Source organism: Thamnophis elegans, chromosome 1 (genome assembly GCF_009769535.1).
Source record: "Thamnophis elegans isolate rThaEle1 chromosome 1, rThaEle1.pri, whole genome shotgun sequence".
NCBI classification, from domain to species: Eukaryota; Metazoa; Chordata; class Lepidosauria; order Squamata; family Colubridae; genus Thamnophis; species Thamnophis elegans.
The window spans coordinates 106,919,075-106,931,109 of NC_045541.1; the positions used below are offsets into that span (position 1 = coordinate 106,919,075).

General features: G+C 40.3%; 1 protein-coding gene across 2 annotated transcripts in view; it reads left to right on the forward strand.

Annotated features, from left to right (window-relative positions):
* TSPAN18 (tetraspanin 18) overlaps positions 1-12,035 on the forward strand; it is a 183,092-nt gene that overhangs the window by 167,472 nt on the left and 3,585 nt on the right. For both annotated transcript variants that reach the window (XM_032226439.1, XM_032226449.1), the window contains exons 8-9: positions 8,771-8,869; positions 10,805-10,984. In XM_032226439.1, coding sequence (XP_032082330.1) covers positions 8,771-8,869; positions 10,805-10,984 — 279 coding nt within the window. The remainder of the gene's footprint in view (positions 1-8,770; positions 8,870-10,804; positions 10,985-12,035) is intronic.

Genomic DNA, 12,035 nt, shown 5'->3' on the forward strand with positions numbered 1-12,035 from the left:
AGGGGAGGTTGGAGACTGGACGATAGTTATTAAGAACAGCTGGATCCAAAGACGGTTTCTTCAGGAGGGGTCTTACCACCGCTGTCTTGAGCGCGGTGGGAAAGTACCCCTCCCGAAGAGAGGCGGTAACAACCGCCTGGATCCAGCCTCGTGTCACCTCACTGTTGTTGGCAACCAGCCAGGAGGGACACGGGTCCAGTATGCAGGTGGAGGCACTCACAGCTCGCATAGCCTTGTCCACATCCCCAGAGGCAACTTCCTGAAACTCAACCCAGAGATGGTTTGCCAAGTCTTCTCCTTGTGTCTCGGCTGGATCTACTGGGGTGGAGTCCAGGTCCGCTCGAAACCGGGCAACTTTGTCCGCCAAGAACTGGACATACTCCTCAGCCTTACCCTGTAGGGAGTCCCCCGTCTCCCTCCTATTTAGGAGGGAGCGGGTTATCCTAAACAGGGCGGCTGGGCGGGACTCGGCGGACGCTACCAAGGAGGCAATATATGTTCTTTTTGCTGTTCTTAAGGTCCGAATATACTCCTTGGTGCATGCTGTTAAAAGTGCCCGTTTCGACTCGGACCTATCGGACCTCCACGAGTGCTCTAGGCGTCTCCTCCGGCGCTTTACCTCCCGGAGCTCCTCAGTGAACCAAGGAGGCCTCCGGGGGCCGCTGACCTGGAGGGGCCGTAGCGGCGCAATCCGGTCTAGAGACTCCGAAGCTGCCGAGTGCCAGGCAGCGACGAGGGTCTCCGCCGAACTGTGGGCGAGGGTATCAGGAATAACCCCAAGCTCCGTCTGGAACCTAACAGGATCCATCAGTCGCTTGGGGCGGAACCAGCTGGTCGGTTCCTCCTCCCTACGGTGGGGGTTTGGCCTCCGGAAGTCTAGCCTCAGTAGGTAGTGGTCTGACCATGACAGGGGTATGATCTCATTACCCCTCAGACCAAGATCGTAACTCCACTGCTCCGAGAGGAATACGAGGTCGAGCGTGTGACCCGCTGAGTGAGTTGGGCCTCGGATTACTTGAGTCAAGCCCATGGCTGTCATGGAAGCCATGAACTCCTGCGCTCCATCAGAGTGTTCACCGAGCGAAGGCAAGTTGAAGTCCCCCAGAACTATAAGTCTAGGGAACTCAACTGCTAGCTCGGCTACTGACTCGAGGAGCGAGGGGAGGGCTGCTGCAACGCAGTTGGGAGGCAGGTACGTAAGCAGCAGACCCACTTGACCCTTGAGGTCCAGCTTCACCAGCAGGGACTCACACCCGACAAGCTCCGGAGCAGGGATCCTACGAGGTACTAAAGACTCCCGGACTACAATAGCCACACCGCCACCCCTTCCCTGGGCTCTCGGCTGGTGTAGCACCTGAAATCCAGCTGGGCACATCTCAACGAGGGGGACTCCTCCCTCCGTGCCCAGCCATGTTTCAGTAATACATGCCAGGTCTGCGCCCTCATCAGTTATCAAGTCCCGGATGAGGGGGGGCCTTATGAACGACAGACCTGGCATTTAGCGACAGCAGCACCCTATTATACAAAAATGTGTAATAATTGCTTAGCAGAGTAAGAGAATGAAGTGGGTGTGGTGCACCTAGAGCTGCCAGTTCTTCGCAACAGACAAGGATGGAAGAGTTTGCTCAGGAGCAATGCCAGTGAGGAAGGTGGCTGTATCGAAGGCGGGCATAACTCAAGCCCTCTGGGATAGGTAAACAAGTGTGGGAAGGTGAAGAGGAGAGAGAAGAGAGAGCACTGGACAGGAGTCACAGGAGGAGGAGGGAGGTAGCTCTTCTTCGCCCCTGCCCGGAGAAGGATGCTCCCAGTGCAAGGAGATTGAGAGAGAGAGGATCAAGGCAGCTCTCCACCCTAACCCAGAGGTAGCCAGGGGTTGCTCTCATCCTTGGACAACAGCTCCACCTTCTCCCCTCCTCAAGCCTGGCAAGTAAGCCCGCTTCTACTGCCAGATCCACCCAAGGAAGGAAAGAGAGAGAGGGAGGGAGGGAGGGAGGGAGGGAGGGGATAGGGATAGAGCACCTGGCTTGGCCAAGCTATCTCTCCCTGAGCCAGAAGAAGCAGCAAGTACCAGGCTGCCACCCCTTCCAGGTTAGCCTTAAATTCTACCCCACACCACCTGAGAAAAGAAAACAAGCCCATCGGCTACAGCCGCCAATTCAAAAGCAGGCTGCTCAATTCACTCCCAGTGCCATCCGGGAGACAGAAAAGAGCCCCGGGCTGGTGCTCCCCCCCCTTGTCAAGTTTTCACCACCATTTTGGTGGGTGTAGCTCGGTGGGTTGGGGTCATGTGACTGAGTGACAGCAAGTTGGCCACAACCACTCAGTCACATGCTCTCCACCTAGCCACGCCCACCAAAACTGTAGTAAATTTTTTTAAAACCCACCCCTGCCTGACTTGCCATGTCCCAGATCATTTAGAGATAGGGCTGAGCTTTAGCAGTTGCAGATTTGGGCAGAGGAATCTTTCTCAACTTATTTCCTCTATTCTTCTTCTTTCCATGTTGCGCTATAAATAGAAAGGAGATAGAGAAATGAAATGAGAAAACCTGGAAGGGTATCCAGGTATCCTTCTCTGTTACTGGGTATCCTCTACTACTACAGCATTTGTTAAAGACAACTGGTTAATTGTGGGTGGTATTCTTTAGTCAGTGTTCTCCAACTCTAATGAAGGTGTGTCATCAGATCTGGATGGAAAATGGACCTACACAAATATATATTAATAGAGGATGTATTTCCTTCCCTCTTGGGATCTTTGCTCTTGATGCCAAGTTTGGCAACACTACAATTATTGTGTAGATTTTTTAAAATCAAAGCTTGAATACAGTTGTCCCTTGAACACTATACATTTCTGAACTCTAGCACCACTAATTAGGGGCACATGTCACTATTTGCCACCGGTTTCTCCAGTAATGAAAACAGAGAGGTTATTTAAGTTAGTAATCAGTTACCAAAACTGATTTAGCTCTTTGATTCCTGATGCATTTCCCAATGTGGAAGAGATAGGGAGAGAAGTATCAAGGGGAAAACAAACTAGCAAACAATAGCATGAAGAAGGTCTACACTATGTACATATATGCTCTTACACACATGCACACAGGACTCCTCTTTGTCTTCTTCTGTATACCCTAAAACTGTTGGGCTCTGTCCAGATGGATTTCATCAATCTTTTCATGGAATACTATCAAAATTTTAAAAGACAATTTTGGGAGGAATTTAGCTCTTCAACAGTGTTTGATCAGAGAAATTAAGATCCTGATTCTTGGTACCTTTATCCATCAATTGCACTTTGATCTTCATCTGATCTTTGGCACATCATTGTGTTACTGCACTTTAGAATGCTATTGCACTTCCATGCAACTTTGTATTCTGATGATCTGCAGTAGACTTGTGCAATTATTAAATAGTTCATTAAGATCATTATTCATCATGATCACTAGAAAATGTCATTTGCTGGGCAAGCATAAAATATTACATTCTATTCAAACATGGATTCTTTCTAGTTCAACTGGCCCTTTGCTTCTGTATATCCTTATACGCTTCCAAAATGAGGATCAGGAATAATTCTGTGTTAAAAAGCATTCTATTGAGGGTGGCTGAGTATCCCATGCTTCTGATGCAAGAACACCATTTATAGAAATTTATAAGATATTAAAGTCCTCATTTCTTTTTAAAAAGAATAACATAAAGCAATCACCTGAAAGTGCCAGCAATAAGGGCGAAGACACAGAAACATTAGAATAAAATTTCCTGTTGAAATAAAAGGATTATCAGGATTTGATGAAAAACAGCAAGAGGGAGAGCCGACTTTATTTTACGAGATAAAGTATTCACTGCACCCAATTTGTTAGTGCAATCACCGAAACAACACTCATATGAAAAATGAAATAATTTTATGTCATCTGCATAATAGCAACAGTGCTGATATTGTGATGACTTTTTTCCTGGTTATAACTCAGGAAGTATAACCGACAACAGTATTCCAGTATTGCTGAATAGAAACTAGAATTGGAACAATTTGAAGTCGGGTCTTGTGTGTTCATTAATTAATTCATTATTTATTTTATTTACAAGCCACTTCATAATAAAACTTTTCTGTTTGTCTTCCCTGATTTATACCTGCCAGGTGGTCCAGAAGGACAGTATAATCTTGAGAGCTCTATGAGAAACAAGATTGTTCACTTTCTAACAAATAGACTAAAGATGTGTCAATCCCAAATCTAAGTTTAAAATAAAATTGAAATCAAAGTCAACTGAATTAGTACAATTAAAAAATGAGGCAGTGACAAAGAAATCTGGGAGGGGGGGAAGGTCCTTGACCTGACATTGAGTAACATGGCTATGATTTCCTTGAATAAATAGTTCCACTTCATATTTGTGTCCCATTTAATATGCTGTCAACTATTAGTCCAGATACCTCATTTGTAACTACTTGTTTAAAAACTTGCCAGTGATAGATGTCAGCCTGGTTTTGGTTATTCAACTTGCTGGCTCCTGATTCTTAAATGTGGACTCCATGCTGCCATCATATAAATAGGAACATTTCTGACTGACTAAATAGACATTGTAAGAGCAATAAGACTATAATAAAGGTAAGTAGTCACAGGGACAAGTATTACAATAGAGGGTAAATACAATTATACCACAAACAGAGAAAGCTGTAGATCATTTAGAAATGAAAAAAGCAATGAACGAGTGAGTATTCTGTGCAGAGCATATCAGAACATAGGATTTGAAGGGACATCAAAAGTCTTTTAGTCCAACCTCCTGCTCACAGCATACTGATCAAATGGTTGTCTAGTCTATTTTTGAAAACCTCAACTCACAAGTCCAGGAGACAAGCTATTCCACTGCTTAATTGTTCTCAATGTCAGAAAATTCTTCTTACTTCTAAGTTGGATCTCTCTTTAACAAGCTTCCATCCATTACTTCTTGTCCTGCCCTCTGGTGCTTTGAAGAAAAAAGTCAATCACCTCTGTGACAGTTTCTCAAGTATTGGAAGACAGTTATCATATCCCTCCAATCTTCGTCTTCGATAGGTTAGACATATCTAGGTCCCTCAACCATCCCTGTTCTGATTTAGCCTCCAGATCCTTAATCATCTTTGTTGCTCTTCTCTGCACACTTTATAGATTCTCAGTGTTTTTTTTATCTCATATGATGAGAACTTAATGTAGTATTTCAATTGTGGCCTCACTAGTGCAGTATAAAGCAGCATTATCATTTCTCATGATCTTAGTGTTATGCCACGGTTAATGCAGCCCAAGACTACATTGGCTTTTTTGATAGTTGTAGCATGTATCTGCTTTATACTTAAGTGGTGATCTCTCACACAGTTACTACTAATGAGCCTATATTTCATTTGGTTTTCTGCCTAAGTGCAAAACCTTACTTTTTTCACCACAGGACCGACTCTTGTTCAATTAGGCCCAATGCCCAAGTCTATAAAGATCTTGAAATCTAGTAATGTTAGTAATCCCCTTCCCCCAGCTTGGTGTCACCTACACATTTGATAAGTTCTCCTTCTATCCCTTTGTCTAGATTATTTATAAATTTGTTGAAGAATACTGGGCTAGAGAAGGAACCTTGAGGTACATCACTGCATGCTTCTCTCCATGTAGATTTAGCTCTATTAAGGACTACACACCGGGTGCAGTCGGTTAGTGAATCCCTCTGGTGGTGATACTGTCTAGCCCACATTTTTCTATTTTATCAAGATAGTTTGGTCTACTTTGTCAAATGCCTTCTATATTCACAGCATTTTACTAATTTAGTCACTTTATCAAAAACGGCTTGTCTGGCATGATCTGTTTTAACAAACCCATACTAGCTTCCAGTAATCACTTTGTTCATTTCTAGGTGCTCACAAATTATCTGATCGATTATCTTTTCCAGGATTTTTCCAGATATTGATATCAAGCTATTCCTTAACTTAAAAATATTGCATATTTTAATAAAGAAGTTTACACTAAAAAACACAGAAAACACAACACCACCTTATGTTAACAGCATTATGTGATCCTTCTGATAGAATAGGTCTTTTAATAGCCTCCTTAAATTTTGTACCTAATATATTTGCATCAGGCAGGATGATCAAAATCAAACAGTGATGTTTAGTCTCATATGCTCATATGCCCAAATTGCACCTGGATATAGATACACTGAAGATGTACCAATAGATTGCCAGCAAATCATTGATCTATGGCTTCAGTAGAAGAAACTTTTGCTGCTTAATAAATATCTGCTGACAATTATATGGGTGTGGAAGTTTGTCCCCCGCATCAATACAATATAAAAATTGGATTTTCTTTCTTTTTGTTTCTTTTACCTCTACTTGATTGGAATCATGCTATTTTTTCCCTATTGCTGCTCTAATTCTCTGTTATTTCATTATCCTGAACATCTTGGAGGAGGAGAATTGCATTCTGCTTTCTAGCCAGCAGTCAAAAGAACCTTAATCTCTAGGAAAAAAGGATGCTGATAAACTATTCTGTCAACTATCCAGCTAATTTTCTAATCACTGTCATTATTACCCAAAGCTTAAGTAAAATCACCGGTGAATCCAAGGGCTTTGTGCATTGACAATACAATGTCTAACAATTCCTAGTCTAACTCTAGCTTCTAAAAAGAAGAAAAACAATTGTTAATCAGTATTACAGATTTTTACTTCTTTATTTTTGTTGAGCCTTCTGAAATGGCTATTAACTCTATTACCCTTCTTTGTAAAATATGTGGAGCAAATCTAAATGTTCTACTAGTCAAAATGAATGGAATATATTTCTGGCATTACTGTTCCAGCATTGGGCTTTGTTTTAGATCAAATCTCATAAAAATCACACATACAACCCTCCAACTTTTCCATTGGGACCCTGCCTGTCAAAACAAAGGTTTCACTTTATATTCAAATAGCTCTTTTGTTTAGAATTGGTCAAAGGAAGCCAACTGGGACTCTTACCAACTGCAATATTAGTTTCAAAGTCTGCACTTAGGAAAGAGACAAACATCAATAAAATATCTGGGTGGCTGCCTCCACAGGATGGGAGTCCAGGCTCCGTAAATTATGCAGAAGAAGGAAAGGAAAACACAATGCTTGAGTGTGTGTATGGGCCACCTCCTAACCCCAAGGTGCCTGATGGAGCTGGCTTATTTCCCTAGAGAAAATTCTTGTCCAGTCTGACTAATAAGCACTTCCGTTTAGAGTGATAGAGCTTCTCTTGTTGAAGTTGTTTAAGATATTGCTTTCATATGTTCTCAGCAAATCATATGAGGCCTGCAGAAAGGGCCATTAATTTTAGTAATAATGTGTTTGAGGCAAACAATATACAAAATAAAACTGACCTCCCCCAGGGTGATTCAAGAAAAAAAAGAGCAAGAACAAATATTACACTAGAGACAACTTGTTAATTCTGAACTATTAGTGTACATTCCCTTTATTGCTGTGGATGCAGAAATATCTTGCCAAGCTTGTTAAAATGTGTTATATTTTCATTGGATTGAGAGAGGTCTCAGCACTTAGCTAGCCTTGTCTGATCTGGAAAAAGCTAAGTAAAGAAGAGAGTGATTAATACTTGCATGAGAAATCACAGGACTGTAGAGTAGAGGGGGGAAAAAACAACACTAATAACCCTACATCTGAGAAGAAAGCCATGAGAAATCATCTCTATTATTTCCAAAATAACTACATGACCTTGTGGTTACCATATCAAAAGTCAATTCTCACTCATGGGTGACATTATTTATAGATCCTGAAGATGGAATTAATAACATCTTTCAAATGTTAGCATTGCAGTTTCATATTTTACCTGAGTATATACAACGGACCTCATAACTGTAGATGGAATTATATGGCAATTAAAAAAATCAGTCATTATTTGGGAAGATCAATCATAAATACTTTGCTTCTAACTTTGTTTCTATAAGCAATATTGAAGAAAGTCTACTCCAACAGTGGAATTTCCTCTTCCTTTGCTCCTACTTGCAATACTGTCCTTCACTTTGCTTGGCTATAGTCCCAATTCTTATCAAGATGTTAGAAAGGCACATTACAGAGCCACAGAAAAAAAATATGGTCAGTTCTGCTGAATAAAATGCCTGTGTCTCCCAAAAAGTATAATTTTGAAAAATTGTATGAAAATGTCAGCAATTTTCAAAATTTGTCTACTCTGCAAATAATAAAAAGGTCAACATGCTTTATTGATTATACTCTTAATTATGTTCTGTCTTATGTTCATAATCACAGCAAAAATAGAGATTAACGCAAAAAAAAGAGAAGAGGATGCCTCACACATTTAAAATAAACTATGTTTTGGATGCTGGTTAGTGAAAATGCATAAAGCTTTTAAATAAATTTTAAAAATGAAATTAAGGTCACATCCAACAAGGAGTAGAAAATTTCATGGAATATGAGAAACAGCCCCAAGATTGGGCCATTGCATTCAGTACTGGCTTACTATTGAATCTCCAAGGTAGAATCTACCTGGAGATGCCAGCACCTGAAATTGTGAAATTGTGATGTAATAAGTGATGTGTTTTGTGAAAAGGCTGTAAATATGAAGGAAATTCTAAGGGCCACTCTCATGTCACATTTTTCCTTTATCTAGCTCTGAATTCAAGGATGCATCTCCCTACCCATGTAGGCTTAATCATCACATGCTCATAGCTATGTTATAAACTTTGCTTTCAAGTCCTATTTCCATGAGTAGAAATGCAGCCCTGTTTGAAGTTCTGGCATGGATTCATTCATTCCCTCTTCTGTGCATGGTTTTTGTTGCAGCTGACCAGAGAGTTTTTTACCAAGGAACTGAAAAAACATTATCAGGGGAACAATGAATCAGATGTCTTTTCTTCCACCTGGAACTCAGTCATGATCACAGTAAGTACTTGATTGTTTAATGCATCCTGATTTGATTTTTTTAAAAATCTTAATTACTGAGTGGAGTCAGGCTTGCTTGCTTGGTACAAGAAAATCCCAGGACTGTAGACTAGATTATATTAGGAAATCCTGCCCACCCCCCACCCCCCAAAAAAAATCAGTGGCAAGCAATATAGGAAATTTTGCCAAGAAAACCATAGACATGAGATTAGTAGGAGCTGAACTTGGCTCAAAGGTAAATAAAATTGACACTCATTTTATATAAAACCATGGCTGGCAGTTGCACAAAAGAATGAAAGCACAATTAATTTTGACAGAATAGGAAAGAAAAGCAAAAGAGCGGGGAAAGTAGAAGGGTCACCATCCTAGCACTATAAAAGCTTCCATTCAAGTTAAATAGGATTTTCACTCTGGGAATATTTTTAAGATTATAGCGCTGTGATGGGGCAGTAGTTAGAATGCAATATTGCAGGCTAATTCTGCCGATTGCCAGCAGTTCAGTTCTCACTGGCTCAAGGTTGACTCCGCCTTCCATCCTTCTGAGGTCAGTAAAATGGGGACCCAGATTGTTGGGAGCAACATGCTGACTCTGTAAACCACTTAAAGACTGTAAAGCATTGTGAAGCGGGATATAAGTCTTAAGTGTTATTGCTATTGCTATTACAGCACTGGAACACAATTTTGCATCTCTATATTCAGAAACAATTTATATTAAGTGGTGAGACTTTATTCCAAGTAGGTATGAGTAGCCCAAAGAGAAGCCTAATGTAGCCAAGTATTCTAACCATAAGAGATTGGCAGAAAAGGTGAGCAGGTGACAATTGCAAATTTCTACCCTTTTCTTGACATGATTTATGGGACTGCATTCAAACAAGCAGCTTGTTGTCTTTATGCATTGGCTGGGCTACAGTCCTCTAGGTTGGGGATCTGTAAGGTATGAGTTTGAAGCACTTCCTGCTTCTTAACTATGGAAGCCTTTTTCAAAGAGAAGTAAAGCAAAAACTGAAAGCAACTTTACCAGATATTGAAAGAATAAAATAAATCTCTGTGGGATATGTGTGTGAAAGACTGGCAACAGCGGTTTTTCCCAAGTAGCTTCCTAGTGCCCATTTTGTTCTCTGTTCATTGCAAAACAGAACCAAACAAAATTAATTGTGCCAGGCTGCTTAAATTCTGATATTTAAATTGTTCTATATGCTCCTGGTTTAGTTAATTTTCAGTCAGATATCACCATTAAGGAACTCATGCCTTATTTTATGGAAATGATCTCATTTGGCACTACCAGAGGATCAAAGGCAGCAATTTGAAAATGTTCTCATTAAGTTCTAATGAAGGTTGTTATTGCTGTTGCTTTAATTGTGTCACTCCTCTGGGAAATTGCTGGATCTTAACATATGCAAGTCCATATGTAATGCTATGCTGAGATTTTTATATTACATTTTCTCGAACAAGCACAGAAACCTGGTTCCTGGATGGGTTTCTATAATGACAAAAATAAACCAACCATATTACAACTGGTGCAAAAGAGGTTATGATATTGAAAATATAATTTCTGATATTATAGCATTAGACAATCCGAACGCTTGTTCATTTTACACAATAGCTTTCTGTTTCATAAACACAGAAAAAATAACAGGCAGCTCTATAAGAAGCTAATCCAGGCTTTTCACACTCTCTTAATTTGTTCATTTATAACTGAGGATGTCATATCCATGATGACTAGAAACATACCTGCTTTATTTCATTTTATTTTTTAAAGAAAATTGTAATGTTTAGGAAAGAATAGAAATTTACATCAAGTATCAAATTACATCCTCAGTTTATACATTCAGAAATCCTATTTGGGTGGCTGCTTATTATGTCTTCAGACTTCCTAGAAAGCAACCTAATTCTGCCACAAATATTAACCCTTTGATCACCTTTCATACATGCTAGTTTGGATGCTGTGGTGTCAATGGTCCAGAAGATTTCGAGGCAACCTCTCTTTCCATTCTTTTGGATTCCTATCCTGCTGTTCCTGAAGCTTGTTGTAAACGGGAGCTCCAGTCTCGTGATGGAGCATTCATCAATAAAGAAGAATGTTTGAAAGGAAGAGAAGTCTATCAGAACCAACAGGTAAAGAGATGATCAAAATGCTAGAGTATGGTGCAAAACGTTCCTGCCTTGATAGGATTCTTTACCTGCATGAAGACTGTATCCTTTCTTTGGGTAAACTTCCTTTTTTTGTACAAGATAGAAAAAGATAATAAAAAAGAAAGAAATGATATGAAGAGATGCCAGGATGGGCTCTTTTAGCTTTTACTACGTTCAAGGACTTAGGAATCAGAATAGAGCTGGAAGGGACCTTGGAGGTCCTATACTATTTCAGAGAAGTGACTGACTAGTTTCTTCTTAATAATCTCCAGTGATGAAGCACCCACAACTTGTGAAGGCAAGCTGTTCCACTGGTTAATTGTCCTCAGTGTTAGGAAGTTTCTCCTCAATTCCAGGTTGCTTCTCTCCTTGATTAGTTTCCATCCATTGTTTCTTGTCTTGCTTTCTGGTGCTTTGGAAAATAAATTGACCCCCTCCTCTTTGTGGCAGCCTCCCAAATACTGGAATACTGTTATCGTGTCCCCCCAGTCCTTCTTTTGTCTAGACTAAACAAAAATCCTCCAGCCGTTCTTCATATGTTTTAGTCTCCAGGATTTTGATCATCTTAGTTGCTCTTCTCTGAACTTTTTCTAAGGTCTCAACACCATTTTTGTAATGTGGTGACCAAAACTGGATGTAGTATTCCAGGTGTGGTCTTATCAAAGTTTTATAAAGTGGTACTAATATTTAATAATTGTAGAACAAAGCATTTGCGGCATTTACATTTTCAAGAAACATCATCTAGTGTGAACATATTTATTTATTTATTTATTCTATTTTTATAGCCCCCTATCTCAGTCAATGACTTTGAGCAGTTTACAATCCAAAAATATATGTTTGTTCTGCTTGATTGAGTTGGACAGGTAGAGACTATTGGAAAAATGTGATCCCCCAGGTAACCCATTCCACATCCCAAAGGGCTTTAAAGATGGTAAACAGCATCTTGAACTGCATCTAGAAATATACAGCTCACACAGAAGTGATGTGATGGGTACTGCATCTCTGGCACCATTTATAACCCATGTAAACCACA